Source organism: Hemitrygon akajei, chromosome 3, assembly GCF_048418815.1.
Source record: "Hemitrygon akajei chromosome 3, sHemAka1.3, whole genome shotgun sequence".
NCBI lineage: Eukaryota > Metazoa > Chordata > Chondrichthyes > Myliobatiformes > Dasyatidae > Hemitrygon > Hemitrygon akajei.
In genome coordinates this window covers 92,300,657-92,325,486 of record NC_133126.1, presented here as the reverse complement: position 1 = coordinate 92,325,486, position 24,830 = coordinate 92,300,657, and the positions used below count along the sequence as shown (strand labels likewise).

Below are 24,830 nucleotides of genomic sequence, written 5' to 3'. Positions count from 1 at the left end.
ATGTGCATGAGACCCAAGGCCCTGTGCACTGTGTGTACACAAATGCACTTCCCCTAGTGGCTCTGCCTCTTTTTTTAATTCATTCAAATACCATGGGCTTCGCAACTGGAATTTGATAGCCCATATCTAGTTGCCCTTGAGAAGGTGGTGGTAAGCATTCATCTGAACAGCTTAAGAGGTAGTTATACCCCCAATACTGCAAGAAAGAGAGTTCTAGGATTTTGACCCAGAAAAGGTGGTGGAATGGCAATATTCGAGTCAGGATGGTGTGTGGCTTGGTAGACAATTTCCAGTTGGTTGTCTTCCCATGATTTTATTGCTCTTTACCTTCTAATTGTTAGAGGCTGTGGGTTTGGAAGGTGATGTCTAAAGAGTCTCGGGGTGCTGCTGCAGTACATGCTGTACATGGCACAAACTGCTGCTACTGTATGTCAGTAGAGGAGTGAGTGAATGATTGTGAATGGGGTATCTGTAATAGGCTAATACATCCTGTATGGTGTCAAGCTTCACGGGTTTGTCGAAGATGTATTCATCTGGGCAAGTATTCCATCACACTTGACCTCAGCCTTGTGGATTCTTCATAATGAGTGAAGCATTTAAATATTCAGTGATATGAAAAATGGTGAGTGCCACTTTGGTAGAGTAGAGATCAGTTTTGGGGTTGCAACTGAGGTGATAGGGGCTGATTTAGTTTCTAGACCTGATGCTGGTCTGAGCTGGCTTTAAGAAGAACTATTTTCATATTAATAATAACTGAGACATAAAAAAGTAACAAGACTCACATTTGACATTTCCTCCAAATCTCTTTGCTTCTTTTCCTCTTCTGCTATTTTCTCTGCCTGTTTACGAGCCTCCTGGTTTAATTCAAATTTGCTCTGTAATACTCGGACTGGTTTCACTGCGTATTTCTTCATGGGACGAATTACTTCTTCCTTTTTATCCTTTTTAAAGAAGTAAACAACTTTGAGGTGAAAGTGTTGACATAATTTACTGCTAAAGTGAATTTATTATTTTTGTCATCATTTTCCCTATTTCTCTTCCCCACATTGGTTCTGCTGACCCATAGCACCACATCCATAATCAAAGGCAGATCTGATTAAGGTAATATACATTTGTTTAAGTGACCTACTCACACACCAACCACACACAATTAAGCACCTGAGCATATTAAGGGCTTTTTTACATTTCTCTAGAATGTTATTCACATACACCTTCATGTTAGATTTATATCCATCCACATACCTAGAAACTTTACCACTGACTTTTGTTTAATAGATTTACCATATAATTTGAGATCAATTGTGGGTGTAATGTTCTTTTTAGAAAAACAAATAACTTGAGTCTTTGCAACAGAAAACTTAAACCCTCAGCGACGTCCCCATTCCTCTACTACATTAATGCTGCCTGCATTTTCCTAACTATATAACTTTCCTAAATATATAACTATATAACTGCCTCTCTTCTGCACTGAACCATCATCATCATGTAACAATTTGGAAATGTCTGAGCCAACATTTAAGGAAATATCATTAATAATACAACCAAAAAGGAGTGGGCTACACAGACTCCCCTGTGAAGTCCCATTCTCTATCTCATACTCCTTAGAGAACTTCTATCTTTCTATCCCATAAAAAATCTTGAATCCAATTGAACACTCTACCATCTATTCCCATCTTTTCTAGTTAAGCAGCAACCGTGTTTCTAAGCTTTGGACAGTGACAGGCTTTTCAACTACATGATGCGGCACAGGTGAATCCATTCACTGTGGCTTAAGCATTGAAATGGCCAGGAGTGAAAATGAAATAATTTCGCTGCTTCAACAAATTAGGAACTATGAAGAATTTGAATGTATCAACAATTATCTTGAATGTGACAATGAAATGAAGATCTGGAGGAGTCAGTCATCAAAAGTATTGTATGAAGGCAGTCCATTATCTATACTAGGTGTCTGTGCTGATTTTATTCATTTACAGTCAATCAAAAGAACACGGCAGTGTACGATGGATGAATTCCTCTGTTGATGACTATTAGGAATTAATGCACAGTTTTATAGTACTGTACAATCAGAATCAGGTTTAATATCACTAGCATATGTTGTGAAATTTGTAGCTTTGTAGCAACAGTACATTGCAATAATAACTATAAAATACATAAGAGATATATATATAAAAATAAGTTAAATAAGTGGTGCAAAAAGAGAAGCAAAATACTGAAGAACTGTTCATGGGTTCATTGTCCATTCATAAATCAGATGGCGGAGGGGAATAAGCTGTTCTTGAAACGTTAAGTGTGTGTCTTCAGGCTCCTGTACTTCCTCCTTGATGGCAGCAACGAGAAGAGGACATGTCCCGAGTGATGGAAATCCTTAATGATGGATGCCGCCTTTTTGAGGCATTGCCTTATGAAGGTTTCTGGATGCTGGGGAGACTAACGCCCATGATGGAGCTGGATGAGTTTATAACTTTCTGCAGCTTTTTCTGACCCTGTGCAATAGCTCCTCCATACCAGACAGTGATGCAAACAGTTAGAATGCTCTCTCATCTGTAGAAATCTATAAGTGAGGCGGACGTACGATGGTACTCAAGAATGACTCCTTCAAGTTCATCTACAAAATCAGCTTAACTTCTACCTATGATGTCTCTCTTTTTCATTTTCAGGGTGGATGGGGTTCCGTTGAAGACCTTGACCTAGAGTTACATACAGACTTTGATTATTTGCAGTGGTGGGACCTGCTCACAGGGGTTCATGACTAGCCGCTTTCTGAAATCAGCCTAGATTTTTGATTCAGCCTACAAGTCCAGCGCGCCTTCGGGGTTCTGAGGTTTCGCAGCCCTGTGGACGGGCTGACTCTAAGCTGGAGCCAACAACTGAAGCATCGCGGGACAGAAAGGAACATCGAGAAAAGTGGATTGGCAGTCGGAACCTCTGTACTTAGCAAATTGTGCTCTCTCTCTCTCTAGTGGGGGAGAGTTTGTTGCTGATTCTCTGGCCGGAGAACTCGGAAAAACAAGCAGCATGATTGACGTTTTACACCGTAAATCAGTGAGTTGTTTTGCTATGTCTCCCCTCTCGCTGTAAAAGGGGACACCTCTTTTTCCCTTTATTAAGGGGGGAAGGGAGGGAGAGAGAAAGGGAGAGAGAAAGGGAGAGACAGAGACAGACAGAGCAGACAGAGACCCAGACACACTGTGGTATGTCAAATTGTTGGGTGAGTTATTAGTTTTTGTTACACCGCAGATCATGGTCTTTAATGGGGGCTTTGCTACTGCACGCTTGGTGGGAGGAGGGTGCTGATGCATTTTTGTGGAAGTGGATGGGGGTGGGGGAGGGTTATTATTTTGCTGCTTGTTGTTAATTTATTGATTCCAGAGGGGAATGGGGGGGGCTTTGGGGTTCTAACATTTTGACTGTCAATCATTCTTTGGGACACTCTTCTGTTTCCATGGATGTCTGCAAAGAACAAGAAATTCAGGATGTATATTGCATACGTTTAGACCATAAGACCATAAAACATAAGAACATAATTAGGCCATTTGGCCCACTGAGTCTGCCCCACCATTCAACCATGGCTGATCCTTTGTTCCCCTGCTCACCCGCACTTCCTGGCCTTCTCCCCGTAACCTTTGATGCTGTGCCCAATCAAGAACCTATCAAGCTCTGCCTTAAATACTCCCAACGACCTGGCCTCCACTGCTGCCTGTGGCAACAAATTCCACAGTTTCACCACCCTCTGGCTAAAGAAATTTTTCTGCATTTCTGTTTTAAATAGATACCCCTCTGTCCTGAGGCTGTGCCCTCTTGTCCTAGACTCCCCCATCATGGAAAACATCCTTTCCACATCTACTCTGTCTAGGCCTTTCAACATTCGAAAGGTTTCAATGAGATCCCCCTTCATCTTTCTAAATTCCAGCAGGTACAGACCCAAAGCTATCAAATGTTCCTCATATGATTACCCTTTCATTCCCAGAATCATCCTTCTGAACCTCCTCTGAACATTCTCTAATGCCAGCATGTCTTTTCTTTGATGAAGAGTCCAAAACTGTTCACAATACTCAAGGTGAGGCTTCACCAGTGCCTTATGAAGCCTCAGCATCACATCCCTGCTCTTGTATTTTAGACCTCTTGAATTGAATGCTAACAACGCTCTAACCATGCCAGTAACTTTCCTGTAATACCATGGGTTCTTAACTTGGTAAGCAGCCTCATGTATGGCACCTTGTCAAAGGCCTTCTGGAAGTCCAAATATACAACATCCACTGCATCCCCTTTATCTATCCTACTTGTAATCTCCTCATTAAATTCTAACAGGTTCATCAGGTAAGATTTCCCCTTAAGGAAACCTTGTTGACTTTGTCCTATCTTATCCTGTATCACCAAGTACTCCATAACCTCATCCTTAACAACTGATCCCAACATCTTCCCAACCAGGTTAACTGGTCTATAATTTCCTTTCTGCTGCCTTCCTCCTTTTTTAAAAAGTGGAGTGACATTTGCAATTTTCCAGTCCTCTAGCACCATGTCAAAGACCAATGATTTTTGAAAGATCATTACTAATGCCTCCACAATTTCTATCACTATTTCTTTCAGAATACTAGGGTGCAGATCATCTGTGATTTATGTACCCTTAGGTCCTTCAGCTTTTTAAGCAACTTCTTCCTTGTAATAGTAACTGCACTCACTTCTCTTCCCTCACACCCTTCAACTTCTGGCACACTGCTAGTGTCTTCCACAGTGAAGACAGATGCAAAATAGTCATTTAGTTCATCTACCATCTCCTTCTCCCTTGTTATTATTCCCCAGCCTTATTTTCTAGCAGTCCTATATCCACTCTCAGCTTTCTTTTATTTTTTACATTCTTGAAAAAGCTTTTACTATACACTTTGATATTGTTAGCTTGCTTTCATATTTCATCTTTTCCTCCTAATGATTCATTTAGTTGCTCTCTGTAGGTTTTTAAAAAGTTTCCCAATCCTCTATTGTTACGTATTCAGGCAACAATAAATATATGTGAGTTAGGCAAGGGTTTTTATAACAAATAACACGTTTATTAAACACTGAAAACAAACCCCCCAAAAGTAAACAAATCACTAACGTAACCGGAAATCAGCTGCTGTGCGGCAGCTTAAACAGTTCTTAAAGCGATGTTGCAAAAACAGTTCTTTAAAGTGGTATTGCCAAAAGTTCAAAATGCTCACAGTCCATTTAAGAAGGAGAGACTTTTTAAGATGATTTAAATTCTCTTTCACGTCGTTTTTCTTCAGTCCCCCGAAGTCGAACTTTTCCCACGAAGAATTTTATGAAACAAAACGGCTCAAAGGCACTGACCTTTCCTTTACCACACTATTCTCAATCCTTTCTGGAATCCCAGGGATTAACACAAGAATAGTCAACGAAATCCTTCCGAATAAGGATCAAACAAGGTCGAACCTGTTTCACCGTCGAAATTCGATTCTCCTCGATCTTTAACTCCCGAACTCCAATCTTCACTCTCCATTGATTCTTAACCAACAGTATTGTAAAGAAACTGCTGGCAATGACCTTTTAAACTTTAGGCATTAGATAAAACTTCATCTTTCAACTAAACTGCGTCATCACATTAAATCACGCAGTGGCATGAAGTCAACATGGCAAATCCAGCCACGAACTGCCCCACCTCACAGGGAGGGGTCCTCCTCTTATAACCTGTAAAAAAAACCTGTCACATGATCTCTACTGGTGGGAAAATGACGTCACTCCACCATCACAAGACCATTACCTCAAGTCCAGTATAGCTTCAACCCCAGTCACGTGACAAGGGTACCACTGTCACATGTCACTGGTACGTAACACTATCTTCCCGCTAATTTTTGCTTTGCTGTATGCTCTCTCTTTTACTTTTACATTAGCTTGTATGCCATGGTTGTACCAGTTTGCCATTTGAGTATTTCTTCATTTTTGGAATATACTTATCCTGAACCTTCCTCATTTTTCCCAGAAATTCATGCCATTGCTGCTTTGCTGTGCTGTCATCTCTGAAAGCATCTCCTTCCAATCTATCCTGGCCAACTCCTCTCTCATATCACCATAATTACCTTTGCCCCACTGAAATACTGCTACATCAGACTTTACTTTCTCCCGATCAAATTTCACGTTGAACTCAATCATATTGTGATCACTGCCTCCTAAGGATTTTTTCAATTTTAACCTCCCTAATCTCCTCTGGTTCATTACATAACACCCAATCCAGTATAACTGATCCCCCAGTAGGCTCAACGACAAACTGCTATAAAAAGCTATCTCTTGGGCATTCAACAAACTCACTCTCTTGAGATCCATTACCAATCTGATTTTCCCAATTGACCTGCATGTTGAAATCTTCCACGACTATCATAACATTGCTCTTTTGACATACCTTTTCTATTTCCCATTGTAATCTGTGGTCCACATCCCAGCTACTGTTGGGAGGCCTGTATATATAACTGCCATCAGGGTTCTTTTACCCTTGCAGTTTCTTAACTCAATCCACAAGGATTCAACATCTTCCAATCCTATGCCACATCTTTCTACTGATATGATACCATTCTTTACCAGCAGATCCATGCCACCCCCTCTGCCTACCTTCTTATCCCTCCAATACAATGTATAACCTTGAACAGTCAGGTCTGACTACAACCATCCTTCAGCAACAATTCAGTGATGGCCATAATATCATACCTGACAGTCTGTAATAGTGCATCAAGATCACCCACCTTATTTCTTATACTCTATGCATTGAGATATAGCACGTTGAATACTGTATTTGCTACCATTTTTAATTCTGCATCCATAATGCACTGATATTCACCCTGCTGGCTGCAATTTTGTCCTATCATCTGCCTGCCCTTCCTGACTGTCTGACTGCATGTTATCTTTGCTCTTTTACCATCCATCCTATTCTGAGTCCCTTCACTCAAGTTCCCAACCCCCTGCCCAATAAGTTTAAACCCTCCCCAGCAGCTCTAACAAACCTGCTCGGGTTCAGGTGCAACCCGTCACTTTTGAACAGGTCATACCTTCCCCAGAAAAGATCCCAATGATCCAAGAACCTGAAGCCCTGCACCAACTTCCCAGCCACACATTAATGTGCCAAATCATCCTGTTTCTACCCTTACCGGTATGTGGCACAGGCAGCATCCAGAAATTACTTCCCTGGAGGTCCTGCTTCTCAGCTTTCTGCCTAGCTCTCTAATATATTTCTGATATTAAATGGAAGTATTGAACTATTTGCTAGTGTCTTTGATGACATACTAATTCTCCTCAAACTCTTAATGAAATGTAGTCACTGTTGTGCCTTCTTTGTAATTGCATCAATATGTTGGGCCCAGGATAGATCCTCAGAGATGCTGACACCCAGGAACTTGAAACTGCTCACCCTTTCCACTTCTAATCCCTTGATGAGGACTGGTGTGTGTTCCCTTGACTTACCCTTCCTGAAGTCCGCAATCAAGGTTGTTTCTGCGATACCATTCAACCAGCTGATTCATCTCACTGCTGTTTGCTTCCTTGTCACCATCTGAAATTTTGCTAACAATAATTGTGTCATTGGAAAATTTATAGGTGGTGTTTGAGCTGTGCCTAGCCACACTGTCTTGAGGGCAGAGTGAGTAGAACAGTGTGCTAAGTATCGTTGAGGTGTGCCAGTATTGACTGCCAGTGAGAAGAATGTATTATTTCTGATCTACACAGATTGTGGTCTCCTGGTGAGGAAGTCAGGGGTCCAGTTGCAGAGGGAAGTACAGAAGCACAGGTTTTGTAGCTTTTTGATTAGAACTGAGGGTATGGTTGTCTTGAACACTGACCTGTAGTCAATATTAACAGCAGCCAAATACAGGTATTACTATTGCCCAGGTGATCCAAAGCCGAGTAGAGAGCCAGTAACATCACATCCACTGTAGATCTATTGTGGCAATAGGCAAATTGTAGCGGGTCCAGGTCCTTTCTTAGGCAGGAGTAGATTCTAGTCATGACCAATCTCCAATCTCTCAAAATACTTTATCACAGAAGATGTGAGTGCCACTGGGCAACAGTTATTCAGGCAGCTCACCCTGCTCTTCTTGGTATGATCATCACCCTTTTGAAGCAGATGGCAACCTCCGGCTGAGAGATTGAGAGATTGAAGATGTCCTTGAACACTCCTGCCAATTGGTTGGCACAGGTTTTCAGAGCCCTTGTGAAGGTTCATACTCTTGAAAGATGTTCTGACATCAGCCTTCAAGACAGAGATCACAGGGTAACCAGATGCTGCAGGGATTCACATAGATGTAGTTTGATTCTCCCTTTCAAATGGCCTTCAAACTCTACCGAAGCTGAGGTGCATCCACTTCCGTCTCTAACCTCAATTGGAATTGTTTTATTGCTCTTAACAAAGCCTTCAGTAGGTCATACCTTGAGTTCTTGTATGGTTCTGGACCACTGGTCTTGAATGCCACAGATCTAGCCCTCAGCAGTTGACGAATCTCCTGGTTCATCCACGGCTTTTGATTTGGGTGTGACTGGTATGTTCTTGAAGGCGTACTCTCATCCAAACACATTCTGATGAAGTTAGTGTCAACTGTGGCATACTCATTCAAGCTCAAAGATGAATTCCTGAATATTGCCCAGTCCACTGACTCAAAGCAGTCCTGTAAATGCTCCTAGGCCTCCCTTAACCATACCTTCTTGGTCCTCACCAGTGCACGGCAGTCTTTATCACTGCCTATACACTGGGAGAGTAAGTACACACAGGTGATCGAATTTTCCACAGTGTGGGCCTGGGATGGTATGGTAAGCATTCTTGATGGTGGTGTAACAGTGGTCAAGTGTCTTGGCTCCTCTGGTTCCACAGGTGATATGTTGGTCATAGTTGTTCAGAGACTTCTTTAAGCTGGCCTTATTGAAATCCCCCACAATAATACGGAAGGCAACAGGGTACCCTGTTTTGTGCCTGTTTATTACAGAGCTTAGCTCCCCCAGATCCTGCCTGATGTTGCCCTAAGGTGGAATGTACATCCCTACCAGGATGACGGCAGAATAAAACAATACTTGACCACTGGATGTTCCATTTTGGGTGAGCAGCACTGAGACAGACTGTGCACCGTGGTGAGTTAATTATAAAGCATATTCTACCTTCTCTGCCCAGAAAAGACTAAGCTATTCTGCCTTTACAGTGAATGGTAAAGCCATCGAGCTGCAGCGTTGTGTCCAAAATGGCAGGTGTAACCACGTTTCTGTGAAGCAAAGTACACAGCAATCCCAGATGTCTCCCTGGTACTGCAATCTTGCTTTGAGGTCTTCAATTTTATTTTCAGAGACTCTACATTTGCCAGTAGGATAGTCAGGAGTGGGGGGGGGGGGGGTTCCAAAGCCTCTGTGTTTCAATCTTACTTGCAGCACAGCACGCTATCCAAGCTTTCTCTTTCTTAAAAGGAAACTGCACACGATCTGAGTCTGTTTCAATAGATTATTTAAACGTCTTATGATGATGTTGCTTACTAAAGTACCCATAACTGTGACTATGGATTTTAGGTGTAATAGTTCTGAAGGGGAATATTTGATGATTCCCATCACAGCTGAATGAAGCAAGTCACCCCTTATCAGCACCATCTTTCTAAAATAGCAGTAGTATTGGTAGCATTCTAATTTGTTCTGCATTCTATTTAAATACATAATTTGTTGCTCAGTTAAATGATTGTTTGGCTTTGCTGTTTTAAACTATTTCCATGAAACTTCAGCTAATTGGGGTAGCTGCTTAATTTGCCAAAATGTACTGGTCCAGATGTGTCCCAATTAACCAGAATCCACTGTATTTTACAATAATGCAGTGCCGTATTGCAGCTGCTTAATTTGCCAAAATGTACTGGTCCAGATGTGTCCCAATTAACCAGAATCCACTGTATTTTACAATAATGCAGTGCTGTATTGCAGTTGCTTAATTTGCCAAAATGTACTGGTCCAGATGTGTTCCAATTAACCAGAATCCACTGTATTTTACAATAATGCAGTGCCATATTAAGTACTGAATATCCCTCATTTGTAGACAATTTCTCTTACAGTGGACTGATGAACACGCAGGTCTTTAGAAATGCTTTTGTAGCCTTTTCCAGCTTCATGCATCTCTAAAATTATTTTTCTAAGGTCCTCTGAAAGTTGTTTTAATCAAGGCATGGTGCACATAAACAGATCTTCCTTGAGAAGAGCAGGATCTGTCAGTAACCTGACTTGCTTTTTTTTATAGGGCAGTGCACCTCTACAACCTACACCTCAAATCTCATCTCATTGATTGGAACATCCGACTCCAAATAGCTTTTGTAGAAGGCATTACCCCAGAGGTTCACATGATTTTTTGAACCTGGACTGTGGTTGTTTGAATGGTGTACTCCATATTGACAGGAAGAAGTGTGATTGTGTGTTGTCACCTTAAGATGTCTTTTGTGGCATGGATCAGACCACATTTGTGAGTGGCTGATGCAGAGGACCAGGTGATTGCGAGGGGTTCACAAGATTTTTCTTGCAACTGTATATATATAGAAAGTTAAATAACATAAGAATTGCAAAAAGGGGAAAAAAAGGAGTGAGGTTGTGTTCAATGCACAACTATTCAGAAATCTGATGGCAGAGAGAAAGAAGGTATTCCTGAATCATTGATTGTGTATGTCTTCAGGTTCCTGTATCTCCTCCATAATGGTAGCAATGAGAAGAGGGCAGGTCCTGGGTGGAGGGAGCCCTTAATAATGAACACTGCCTTTTTGAAACATCTAAGCATCACTTCTTGAAGATGTCCTGGATGCTGGGGAGGCTAATACCCATGATGGAGCTGACTGAGTTTACAAATTTTGTACATTTGTGCATTTTCCCCATGACTCCATGGCTTTCCTCCAGGTGCTCTGGTTTCCTCACACATTCCAAAGACAAATGGGTCGGTAGGTTAATTGGTCACATGGGTGTAACTGGGTGGCACCCTATCTCTTTAAATATAGATCAGGCACAATTCAGGCAGGTACAGATAAAGCTCCATTGGGACTATTCCTTCACGCTACAAAGTAGATACAACACAGGTTGGACAGAGTAAAGTTCTCTGTACCCAAGATATGTACAGCACAGATTATGTCCATGGTTAAAATTCTACACTGCCCCCAAAGCATGCTCAGAGAATAATTCCTGCTATCTCATGGTAACATATCTCCCTTTTCTTACCAGCCATTCTTTGAATTGGTGAGCAAAATGATCAATGGCAGTAATTATAGTGGATATTAACAAGACAAAATTTTCTCCTTACCTTCTCATCTTCTTGCAGTAGTGGACAGATTTCCTTTGTCTCATCCATCAAACACATTTCTTTCACAGCATATCCGCTGACACAGTATGCATCATATCCCACACCAATCAGCAGTGAACAGAGTAAGGTGCTGAAGTCAAAGCAATTTCCTTTTTGATGTTTCAGGACAGTGGTTGGAGAAAACAAATAATCTGGCTGTTAGAGAAAGTAAATAGATCCATTTAAAAGTCAAAATGAAATAACTAAGTTGAATGCCAAGGTACAATGAAGTTTAACTAAATTTAATTTAAGCCATGACTTAAACACATTGATACCAACATTATAACATTCAGCAAAATAAATACCAGACTCAGACCACAGCGATTTTTCTATTTTCCCATTATGAATCTCAGCAAATGCCAAATTATAGACTGACAATAGATAATACAACACAAATATTATCCACTTTGCTTATACTTGTAGCACTTCCTAAATTGTAAGAAAGAACCAATGTTTTTCATAACTCCAAGATGTTTCAAAGTGCCATGAAAAAACAAATCCACAAGCACATTAGAAATAGGAGCAGGTACAGGCCATGCAGTTCCTCAGAACAGACCACCATACAGTAAGCTCACAGAGGATCTGACAGTTCGGCCTCAACTCCACTTTCCTGCTTAATTCCCACTATTGCTGATTTTCCCTGTCATCCACAAAACAGTTTGAGCAGCCAAGGTACAATGTCCGTTGAGGGTGTGGCTCAGCCTTAATTGTTTTTTTAGGTTCATAAGAATGGTTTTGGGGACAGAACAGAGGGTTAGAAATCAGGTTAGGATTCAGGGATGGAGATGTTGGAATGTTAGGGGTCAGGCTGGAGTTCAGGTCGCAGAGCTCTGCAGTCGAAGGCCAGTGATCCCCATGTTTAGATGTCAGGTTGGCAAGCACTGCGGATGTAGGCCAGCGAGAACGAGGGTTGACAACTGAGTTCTGCTGAGTACTGCGAGAATACTTATGTTGGCATCGGAATGTGTGGCAATACTTGTGGGCTGCCCCCAGCATATCCTTGGGTTTTGTTGGTTGTTAACACAAACAACACATTTCTCTGGATATTTTGATGTACGTGATAATGAATCTGAATCTACCTCAACCTCAAATATACATGGTGTCACATCAGCAGTCTTTTGGTCTGAGAAAAAAATTGTGCCTTTCTCACTTAGGTACTGAATGAAGTACTTTAGAACTATGTTCAAGCCTTCATAAACAGCAACAATTACATATTGAATTAATCAATTTCATATTAAGAGGCCTTTCCTGCTTGTATCTGAATGGGCCTGTTTTTCCTCAGTTTTTCACAGCTGTTGCCTCTCCACCTGGTATTTCCAGCACTTTTTTTTTCCTCAGAGTTCCTGCACTTGAATGTACCAGCAATTATTTTCTCTCCTGTTACTCCTTCTCCAGACAAGTCAGCTGTGATTAAAAAGCTGTTAATCCCATTCACCCCATCAACCTCCGCGCCCAGCACATAATTCTCCATAACTTTCGCCGTCTCCATCGGGATCCCTCAACCAAGCACATCTTTCCTAACACCTCCCCCCCCCACCCCACTTTACGCTTTCCATAGGCATCGTTCCCTACGCTACTCCCTTGTCTATTCGTCCTACCCCAATGATCTCCCTCCTGGAACTTATCCTTGCAAGTGGAATAAGTGCCACACCTACCCCCTCACTACCATTCAGGGATCCAAAGAGTCTTCATAGGTGATGCAACACTTCACCTGTGAATCTGTTGGGGTCATCCACTGTATTCAGTGCTCCCATTGTGACCTCCTGTATGTTGGTGAAACATGACGTAAACTGGGAGACTGCTTTGCTGAGCACCTATGTTCCGTCTGCCAAAAAAACGTGGGATCTCCCTGTGGCCACCTATTTCAATTCTACTTCCCATTTCCATTCTGACATGTTAGTCCATGGCCTCCTCTACTGTTGTGATAAGGCCACACTCAGGTTGGAGGAGCAACACCTCATATTCTGTCTCGGTAACCTCCAGCCTGATGGCATGAACACTGATTTCTCAAACTTCTGGTAAATGCACCCCACCCTAAGCTTCTCCTTCACCATTCCCCATTCCCATTTTCCTCTCTCATCTTATCTCCTTACCTGCCCATCACCTCCCTCTAGTGCTCCTCCCACTTCTCTTTCTTCCAAGGCCTTCTGTCCTCTCCTATCAGATTCCTCTTCTACAGCCCTTAATCTCTTTCTCCAATAGACTTCCCAACTCTTTGCTTCACCCCTCCCCCTCTCCTGGTTTCACCTTGTACTTCTGCTTCTCCTCTGCCCATCTTCTTACTCTGACTTCTTATCTCTTTTTTCCAGTCCTGATGAAGGGTCTCAGCTTGAAATCTCAGCTGTTTACTCTTTTCCATAGATGCTGCCTGACCTGCTGAGTTCCTCCAGCATTTTATCCTTGGGCTAAGTGGCCACGTCAATGAAATATTTAAGAGATGTTCTGAAGGAGACGTGAGTAACCTTTTGCCCTGACTTCATTCAATCATTCTACCCCATGCTCTTAAAGTCTCCTGGAATATCAGTCCTGTCATATGTCTATCATCAAAATTCTTGCTATTTCATTTATGTAGGGTTCACTTCCAAAGCTGAAATTTATTGGCCATCACCAACTTCCCTTAAACCATGACTTCCTACTTTAGAGGTTAGTTTAGAGTTAACTATGTTGCTGTGTTTCTGAGTAAAATAAACGGAAGATGACAGATGCTCTTTTCAAACAGATGTTGGTAAACCTGAGAGGTGAAGGCCCTTCTCCTTAACCATTTATTGGTGAAGACCTATTTAGCTCACTCTTATTGATCAAACTGCTCAGAACTCTCCCTCTAAATGGTAGAATCAATGAAAAGGGGTAAATCTAACTGTTAGAAACCTTGGAGCTGGGGTGACTAGACATTGTATTACTACTGTAATGCAAAATTACTCACCACATCTGTGACAGGATCTAATGAATCCACTATTAGAAAGTCAGATACAAACTCTGCACACCCTTTCCAAGTGTATAGTTCCTGGTGGTTTGTTAAAGTAGGACGAAGAGTGGTGCTAACAAACTTCTGTTGACAATTAAGAAAATTAATATTTTAGCATTGGTATCACCTCTTAATTAGAACAATAAATATCATTAGCACAGATATAGGTTGGTTTACAATTTACATTATTTCAATTCTACTTCCCATTCCCATTCTTACATGTCAGTCTATGGCCTCCTCTACTGTCGTGATGAGGCCACACTCAGGTTGGAGGAGCAACACCTCATATTCTGTCTCTGTAACCTCCAGCCTGATGGCATGAACGTAGACGGTTTACTCTTTTCCATAGATTTTGCCTAGCCTGCTGATTTTCTCCAACATTTTGTGTACATTATCATTATGACCCAGTCTACCCTTGGCCAGAGTGCTGTCTAGTCATGCAGAACCCCCAGCCTACCCATGACAAGACCTCATCAACCTCATCAGAGACAAAAAAAATTTCCCAAAGAAGAATAACCTCAAACTACCATGCACAGAGACTACATATTGCCAAGAGAGCCATTTTTGTCACTGACCAGGGAGCATAGTTCCACACCTTTCTGTCTGCTAGTAGCATATTACTGTGCCTTGCCAGAGAATTCATCCTGTGCATGAACTTAAGAGCTAAAATCTAGTCATAACCAACAATTTTACCCAGATAAATATACAAATTGATTTACATGCCACATAATTAGGACTCTGCCTTCAGTTGCTGAGACTTCTGAAGCTGTATTCCATGTCTCTGCACAAACTTGCACTCCTCAGTTATATTGTAGCCCCTACTTCCTCAAAAGTCTGCGGAGATTTGGCATGTCATCAAAAACCTTGGCAAACTTCTATAGATGTGTAGTGGAAAGTGTGCTGATTGGCTGCATTACGGCCTGATATGGAAACACCAATGCCTTTGAGAGGAAAATCCTACAAAAGGTAGTGGATTCAGCCCAATACATCACAGGTAAAGCCCTCCCAATAATTGAGCACATCTACATGAAATGTTACCATAGAAAAGCAGCATCCATCATCAAAGATCCTCAGCACACAGGCCATGCTCTTTTCTTGCTGCTGCCATCAGGTAGAAGATGCTCGTATCTCAGGACTTGCACCACCAGGTTTAAGAACAGTTTCTACCCCTCAATCATCAAGCTCTCGAACAGAAGGTGATAACTCATTCTATTTCTGGCGTGCCCACAACCAATGGCCTTGCTTTAAGGACTGTTTAATCTTGTTATTTCATATTATTTCATACTTGTTATTTATTGCTATTTATGTATATTTGCATTTGCACAGTTTGTTGTTCATTGGTCCTGTTTACAGTTATTGTTCTATAGATTTGCTAAGTATGCCCACAGGAAAAAGAATCTCAGGGTTGTATGTGGTGATATGTATGCACTCTGATAATAAATTTCACTCTGAACTTTGTACATCCATTTGTTCCTCATCACTTTGTTGTAATTATATTCCAATGCAGCTCCCTGAATGAAAATGATCAAAGAGCAGATTCTCAAAACACTGTAATTAACTAAGAAATATAAATTAATGGCTAACTTCAACTCTTCTTCCAGCCTGATCCCTTTACACTTGATTCTTTATACCCCTAAAATCCACATATTTTGGCCTAATATGTAGCAACATCCATTGTTCGCTGGGTAGAGAATCTCTGACATTCATAACCCTGGGAGAAGAAATTCGTTATCTTAATTTTAAATGACAACCAATATCCAATGACAATGCTCCCCAGTTTTAGATTTTCCCACTTCAGGGAAATATCCTAATAGCATCTTCTCCAAAATCACCTTTCAGAATCCTCTTTCCATGTCTAAATGGATCTGTAGTACGCTGAAGAGAATAGTACAACGAAGAAAGCATGAACACATCACAAAAACACCACAGCATTTTCCTCCACCTCTTCTTTTTCCCAAGAATTAACATGACAGTACCACATCTCCAACCTGTCCATTCTGATAAAAAATCTTCAGCCTGTGACTTTAACTTCAGGTTTGCACCTCAGAAGCTGCCAGATATGGCTGAATAGTTTTCCCACATATTTTGTGTTCATCATCATCGGAGAACACATTCAGTGAGGGAATAACTCTTTAATCAGAAAAATACCTTTTGGACTATTATCAGAATGTTACAGAATAACAAAGTTCTGATGCAACCACTTACTACCCAGAAAGGTTGAGAAATTAAACTGGAAATATAATTTAAAGATTTGTTGCTTGTAAGGCAAAAAGGAAAAGAATTCACAGTCATTTAGTAGGAGGTGAGAGATCAGTAAGGGCTATTGTCCTATGCTACTAGAGTCATAAGGTAATTAGCTATGTAGCTCTGGGGATAGTTTTGACACATTTGGTAATCACGGATTGCACTTCCAAAGGTAAATTTAAAACAAAGAGGAAATCATTCATGAAATTTTAATATATGGGAGATATTGAACATTGGATGAATTATAAAATTGACTCCCTTTTACCACAAGGTCTAGCTTGCTCATCCTTTTACTTTTCAAAATTTTGTTGTGCTCCTCTACTGCCAGGCTGGCAATGGGATTGTCCTGGAATTGATTGTCCAGGAATTGATGTGTAATCTCTGGAACACTGCTGAGTTCAAGCCAGTAAAATAAAGTTATAGACACAATAAACTCAGAGCCTTTGTTAATATTTCTGAATATAGTAAAAACAACTTATTTATCTACTGCCGTGAATAAAATGCCCCAAAACACTTCATAGAAAACCAAGCTAGATGAAGACAGATGTCCAAAAACATGCTTGTAAAAGCAGATTTTAAAGATTAGCTGAAAGAAGGAAAGATATATAGGTGTAGAGAAGATTATAGATAGAATTCAAGAATTTAGGGCTATGCCAGCTGTAGACATGAAAATAAATTAGCATATGCTCAAAACAGCTCTGAGAGAGGTTCAAAAGGTTCAAAGATTAATTTTATTTTCAAAGTATACAACTCTGGAATTCTTCAATTCTACGCGTAGCCATGTAATCAAGAAAGAAAAGAAAGGCAACTTGATCATCAACCACCAAATCCCCCCACCCACAGAAAAACCAAGCAAGACAAATCAGGCACATCAACACCCAAATCCTCCTCCTTGCACAAAAAGATGAACAAAACTGGAACCGGCACATCAACCCCCAAATTTCCCTCCCCCACAAAAAAATGTGAGAAGATTGGGCGAACACAGAATATAAAAAGTATAAGCCTGAAAAATAGAGTCTATCATCCAAAATCCAAATCCAAAACACAGTAAAAACCTGGACATTACTCTCTGGGCCCAGATGCAACAGCAGGCTCTTCCCTCTCCGGTACAGAGCAACTAATCAAAAGACAGGCAGCTGGCAGTCACCCTCTACACTTGCTTCGATGCTTCAAAATCCCTCATCCACTTTAATCAGTGAACAATGGGAGCTTTAATCTGCAAAATGGAGCCAAGCATTGGCTCCCGCCCTGTCCTGCAGCCTGCCTGTTACAAGTTTTGCGCACGCTGCCTCTTGGAATCAAGGACTAAGTAGGTGAAGGACTGAAGCCAACCAGCTAAGTCTACAGATACGAGGATGATAGATGTAGTAAAACACAAAATGTTGGAGAAATTCAGCAGGTCAGGCAGCACCTGCGGAAGGAAAAGTCCTGATGAAGAGTCTCGGCCCAAAGTGTCAACTGTTTATTCTTCCCCATAAATGTGGCCTAACCTGCTGAGTTTCTCCAGCATTGTGTATGTGATACTCTGGATTCCAAGCATCTGCTGAATCTCTTGTGTAGATGATAGATGAGTGGGATTTGGTGTAAATTTGGACAGTGTCAGCAGAGAATTTTCTTTGAGGTTTGATGCTGATGAATTGATTTAAAATTGTAAACAGATTGAATAGAGATTCACACAAGTTATTCCTCCTCACTATTTTCTGCAACCAACTACATCTGTTAATTGTCTGCCCATTCAACAATCCTTTCTAAATCTACTTCCTCCTCTTTGTTGACTACAATTCATCCACAAATTGAGAAGTTTTATCCCATATATCTGAGTAATATTTCAATAAAGGTCATCCTCAAGACTGACCTCTGGGGAACATATTGAAAACATGCAGGGTCTAAAGTGTCAACCATCCCTCTGCCTCCATAGTTCCTCTGCTCCAGCAATTTATTTACTACAACTGTTTGCTTTTGTCCTTTAAGCCAATTTCCTAAATGCAATACTAGTGACCCTTTAATTTCAAATTATCAATTTTGCTAATCAGCCTATTGTATAAAACTCTATCAAACACCTCCATAAGATCCATGTAGACTATATTTAAAGAATGAAGCTTATTCCCTTCAGCAACCTTTTATATATCTCATCAACATAATTCAGCTATGTTAAGTTGGCCCAACACATTTGCCTTTAGCGGATCCATGTTTGTTCATTTTTATTAACTCAAACTATTCCAAGTAATAACTAACATTCTAGCTGACAATAATTTTGAAAAACATTTCCACAACCAGCATTAATCTGAAAGGTGTGTAGTTATCCGGCATGCCATTTCCTACCTTTTCAAACAAAAGTGTTACACTTGCCATTCTCTGACATCTCCCCTATATTGAGGCAGGATTGGTAGATTGTAACAGGCATTTTTTCACATTTTACCACAATCTATGACTTGTACCTCTTTATCAATTTCACCCCATTTAGTGTTTCTGCTGTCTTCCCTCCTCATGAGATTGACAGAATCCTCTTTTTCAAATTTCATTTTGCATTTTGGGTACCATTAGCAAGGTAAAATAGAAGTCACGAGTTTCAGAGATGAAGCTGCAGTTGCCTGGGTGAATAAATGCCGTGCATTTTGCACGTGGACTATGTTGCGGTCAAGATCATTACAAGGTACTCATCAGGCTCTTGGACAAAAGGGAATAACTACATTCATTTAACTTGTTATTTCATGCTCATTATTTATTTGTAGTTTGTTGTCCATTGATCCTGTTTTACAGTTACTGTTCTATAGATTTGCTAAGTATGCCCACAGAAAAAGTACTTGTGAGTTGTATGTGGTGACATGTATGTACTCCGATAATAAATTTTACTTTGACTTTTCGTATTCTGTATGAGCAAAAATCACCTTATTTATTCCTAATTAGCCCCAGTTCTCCTCTTATTACCATTTACTATATGCCTCCTGAATTTCTTTCATGTTAACTGTCATTCTCTTTGCAAACTCTCTACTTATTTGACTTTCATCTTCATTTCTCAACACAGCTTGTTATATTCTGCTTAGTTCTCAATGGAATTATTCACGGCATTATTTTCAACAGTATTTCAGTCTCCCACGTTGTCATCCAGGAGGCACTATCCAAATCGCTTCTATTCCTGACCTTTGAAGGATAATCCTCTCTTTCAAGCACTACAGTATCCACTTTAATTGGTACTGACCCCACACCATTTTTTATTTCCTTTTGCTATCTTTATTGCTACTTTGTATCCTGGAATACTAACTGCATGATACTGATATTATTTTCAAACAGGGTTTCAGTTACTGCAACTATATCATTAACTAAAATGACTACTGTATCTTATTAAACTAAAGAACTATATTTCTGTGGTGATGTTCACACCTTCCAAATTTTGGGATTCCTTGTAGTCGCTGGTTTGTCAGCTCTCATCTTATAAGGTGATGTCTTCCCCATTGCAATTTAACTTCTACTTTCCTTTGTGCAGCTCTACTTTTCTACCTCTCCCTGATCATGTTCATTTCCTGTAGCAACAAGGAGTTGCAGGAGTTGTTAACACTGGAAGATTACTTATTGCTCTCTCACCTGCTCAAGTCAGGAAATTGATAGAGAAGTGGCAGATATTGTCCTTTCTCTGAACCCGTCCGTCAAGAAAAGCCTAGTTGTGGAACTGACTGCCAAGAAGTGTTGTAGGTTGTCTCATGACCATGTGATTTAGGAGAGATCAAAACTTTCCTTTTGAGTCTGGAACATGTACCTTTTCTGGGATTCTTCTTGGCCTTCCTTCCTTCTTCTCTCTGTATGTTCCTCTAGTTCTATATATCCACACTCCTCGACCCTTGAGCATCCACAAATGTAGTTGTTCCACATTGCCAGATATGCCTACTGTTAGCATGCCTGTGTGCTCTGGAACTTACTCCTTAAATCCCTCAGCCTCTTTCTATTCATTTAACGCAATGAAGAGAGATCATCCTTGATCTTTTAGTCATCTGTCCTCTTAATTCCTTACATGGTTTTTAGCTTCAAAGTAATCCTTTTAAGTACTTTGGCATTTTGCTGTATTAAGGCTGCTATAAAAGTTACAGTTACTGTTACAGTTACAGTTGTTCTTCTTTCTTATATATGGGTCCATATACTGGATTAGTAGGAAATTTATTTGCCTCTATGCTGAGCTGTTAGACAATTCTCCCAATATGGTAATCTGTGAGAAAGTTTGCCCGAGTCTAAACACAGTGCCTAGTTCTATGTTGAGTAGACCATCCATTTTATTTATTTTCTGTTTTGATGGAGCAATTGTAATACATACATACATAGCTGAACAGGCATTTGACAGTAAACTGCATTGCTGGGGATCTGGAGGACCATTAATGCCAAAATCGGTAAGGCAACCAAATTTGATTGGGGTCTTATGACAATCAGGTAGCTTCAAGGGTATCATTAATGGAAATAGCTTAAATATTTAAAAAAAACACTAAATTTATTTAAGCAACACACACAAAATGCTGGAGGAAATTTAAGTTCCTCTGCTGAGTTCCGCCAGCACTTCGTGTGTGTTGTTTGGATTTCCAGCATCTGCAGATTTTCTCTTGTTTGTGACTAAATTTATTTAATTAACTGAATTGAACTCCACAACTGGTTAAACACGTGGGTTGCTGGGTGGTGTGGCTCCTTGGGCCAGAAGGGCCTGTTCCACGCTGTATTAAAACTGCAATGATGGAATCTGAACATGCAGTAACTCAGCCACTGTTTGCACTATTCAACCTGCAGCTAATTACACCTGTTCATCAATCTCAAATCTAAGTACATACCGAATGTTTGGCCCAGGTGACAACACATCTTTAAGCAGTAGTGACTTTTGTGGTGATTCTGAAATCAGCCTCTCCCTCAATGAAATGGTTCTCAAATAGGAAGCATATTAATGTAATAAAAACAGATAAAACACTTGATCTTAGCAAAAAGAGCAAGAAGCAGCAGGCATGTGCTTCCAAACAAGAGAAAATCCACAGATGCTGGAAATCCAAACAACACACACAAAATGCTGGTGGATCTCAGCAGACCAGGCAGCATATATGGAAATAAAGTACAGTCAATGTTTCAGGTTGAAGCCCTTTGGCAGGACTGGAGAAAAAAAGCTGAAGAGTAGATTTGAAAGGTGGGGGGAGAGGAGAGAGAAGCACCAGGTGATAGGTGAAACTTAGAGGGGGAGGGATGAAGCAAACAGTTAGGTAATTGATTGGTGAAAAATACAGGCGGCCATGGAAGCAAGAAAAAATGGGGGAAGGAGCATCTGAGGGAGGCGATGGATGGGCAAGGAGATAACATGAGACAGGGAAAAGGGTATGGGAAATAGTGAAGGATGGGGGGAGGCATTATTGGAAGTTTGAAAACTCATAAGAACATAAGAAATAGGAGCAGGAGTAGGCCATCTGGCCCGTCAAGCCTGCCCCACCAAATACAAATACTTTATTGTCACTAAACAATTGATACTAGAGCGTACAATCATCACAGTGATATTTGTTTCTGCGCTTCACGCTCCCTGAGGTACAAATCAAAGTAAATATAATAAAAATTTAAATTATAAATCATAATTAGAAAATAGAAAAGGGAAAGTATGGTAGTGCAAGTCAGGTCTAGATATTTGGAAGGTACGGTCCAGATCCGGGTCAGGGTCTGTTCAGCAGTCTTATCACAGTTGGAAAGAAGCTGTTCCCAAATCCAACCGTACATACCTTCATGCTCCTGAACCTTCTCCCGGAGGGAAGTGGGACAAAAAGTGTGTTGGTTGGGTGGGACTTATCCCTGATTATCCTGGCAGCACTGCTCCAACAGCGTGTGGTGTAAAGTGAGTCCAAGGATGGAACAAACATGAGGAAATCTGCAGATGCTGGAAATTCAAACAACACACAAAAAATGCTGGTGGAACACAGCAGGCCAGGCAGCATCTATAAGGAGAAGCACTGTCGACGTTTCGGGCCAAGACCCTTTGTCAGGACTAACTGAAAGGAAAGATAGTAAGAGATTTGAAAGTAGTGGGGGGAGGTGGGATATAACTTTGGCAGTGCTTTTCTGAGGTTGGCCTGGTTAAAGTCCCCGGCTGTAATGAGCAAAGCCTCCGGATACCTGGTCTCAAGTTCACTGATGTTAGCATACACTGTATTCACAGCACACTCCATGTCCGCCTGGGGGAGAATGTAGACCGCTGTCAGTATTACCGAGGTGAATTCCCGTGGCAGATAATAAAAACGATACTTCACCAACAGATGTTCCAGGTCCGGACTGCAGGAGCTTGTCAGTGCCACTGTGTCCGAGCAACACGCAGTGTTGATCAGTAGGCAGACTCCACCTCCCTTCGTCTTGCCCAAAGATGCTGTGCGGTCCATCTGATGGATCGAAAATCCCTCTGGTCGGATGGCACAGTCGGGGGTGGCAGGGGAGAGCCAGGTCTCTGTGAAACAGAATACACAGCAGTTCTGCATCTCCCTGCAGTAGGTGAGTCTCCCTTTAAGATCATCCACCTTGTTTTCTATGGCTTGCACATTAGCTAGTAGGATGGTGGGCAGAGGGATCCTAAAGCCCCTCCGCTTCAATCTGACCAGCAGCCCAGCTCTTTTCCCACACTTCCTCGGTAAATAGTGCATCTTTCCAGATTTCCATCAATGCAGTGTGTTGTTGGCAGCTCTTTGAGGTTGGTGGACGTGTCCTGCGGGGATCGATCGGCGGGTCGCATCGTCAGGCGCTCCAGGTCGGGCTGAGTGATGGGGGAGGCTCCACTGCCACTTCCAACTGTTGGGGGCCCAGGCTGTCGATTGGGTCGGGCCCCGAAGCCGACACTTAATCCCAGAGGGCCGGGCTGCCAGCTGAAACAAGTCCATGAACTGTGTCACGGTTGCGGAGGCCTCCACTCCAGCCGAGCCCCAGGCTCAATTTCTGAGGTCAGCGGCGGAGGCCTCACTTCCAGCTGCTGTGGATGGCCACCAATGAGGCTCTACGGTGGTCGCTCCGGGGAAGCGTCTGGGGTATCTTGAGGTCTCCGACATCACTTCTGTGTGCTTGTTTGCTTCAGAGAGGTGCTGGTCGGATTGGGCTATTTCTCCAGGCGCTCCGACATGGTAGCAGGTCATGGGTTTCCAGGAACATGACGGACCTCGGACCAGGCCTCGACAATCGGGTCCAGGTACGGTCTGGAGTTGAAGCAATTCTGGCGCGTCGATGATCTCCAGCTGGGTCAGTAACTTCACCAGGGTGTTGATCTTGCTAGATGTAGCAAATTGGAGGTTTAGAAGGGTTTCTCGGGTATAGGATAGTGTGGGGGGCAGTTTGCTCGGCAGAGCACGCGCAGAGTCGCCAGTTACTGGCTCCATCTTAAATATATATTCAATAAGATCATTGCTGATCTGTCCGTAAACTCAGCTCCATCTTCTCCATAACCCTTAATTCCCTTGCTATGTAAAAACCTATCTGTTTCTTAAATATATTCAGTGAAGAAGCCTCAACTTCTTCCCTGGGCAGAGAATTCCACAGATTCACCACTCTCTGGGAAAAACAGTTTATCCTCATCTCCGTCCTAGATCTTCTCACCTGAATTTTGAGGCAATGTTCCCTAGTTCTAGTCTCACCTACCAATGGAAACAACTTTCCTACTTCTATCTTATCTATCCCTTTCAAAATTTTGTATGTTTCTATAAGATCCTCTCTCATTCTTCTGAGCTCCAGAGAGTATAGCCCAGGTGACTCAATCTCTCCTCATAGGTTAACCCCTTCATCCCTGGAATGGTGAACCTCCTCTGCACTGCCTCCAAAGCCAGTATATCCTTCCTCAAGTATGGAGACAAGAACTGCACACAGTACTCCAGGTGCAGCCTCACCAGTACCCTGTAAAGTTGCAGCATGACCTCCCTGCTCTTCAATTCAATCCCTCTAGCAATGAAGGCCAACATTCCGTTAGCCTTTTAATAACCTGTTGTACCTGCATGCCAACTTTTTGCAATTCATGCACAAGCACTCCCAAGTCCCTCTGCACAACAGCATGCTGCAATCTTTCACCATTTAAATAATAATCTGCTTTTCTATTATTCCTTCCAAAGTGGATGATCTCGCATTTACCAGCGTTGTATTCCATCTGCCAGACCTTGGCCCACTCACTTAAACTATCTATATCCCTCTGCAGACTCTCCATATCCTCTGTACAATTTGCTTTTCCACTCAGTTTAGTGTCATCAGCAAATTTTGCTACACTACAATCAGTCCCCTCCTCCAAATCATCAATGTAAATGGTAAACAGCTGTGGGCCCAGCACCAACCCCTGTGGCACCC

At 41.6% G+C, this 24,830-nt stretch overlaps 1 protein-coding gene across 2 annotated transcripts in view; it reads right to left on the bottom strand.

Moving 5' to 3' along the window:
* ccdc135 (coiled-coil domain containing 135) overlaps positions 1-24,830 on the bottom strand; it is a 102,252-nt gene that overhangs the window by 60,898 nt on the left and 16,524 nt on the right. For both annotated transcript variants that reach the window (XM_073040338.1, XM_073040339.1), the window contains 3 exons: positions 14,235-14,360; positions 11,273-11,467; positions 783-941 (listed from right to left, as the gene is read on the bottom strand). In XM_073040338.1, coding sequence (XP_072896439.1) covers positions 783-941; positions 11,273-11,467; positions 14,235-14,360 — 480 coding nt within the window. The remainder of the gene's footprint in view (positions 1-782; positions 942-11,272; positions 11,468-14,234; positions 14,361-24,830) is intronic.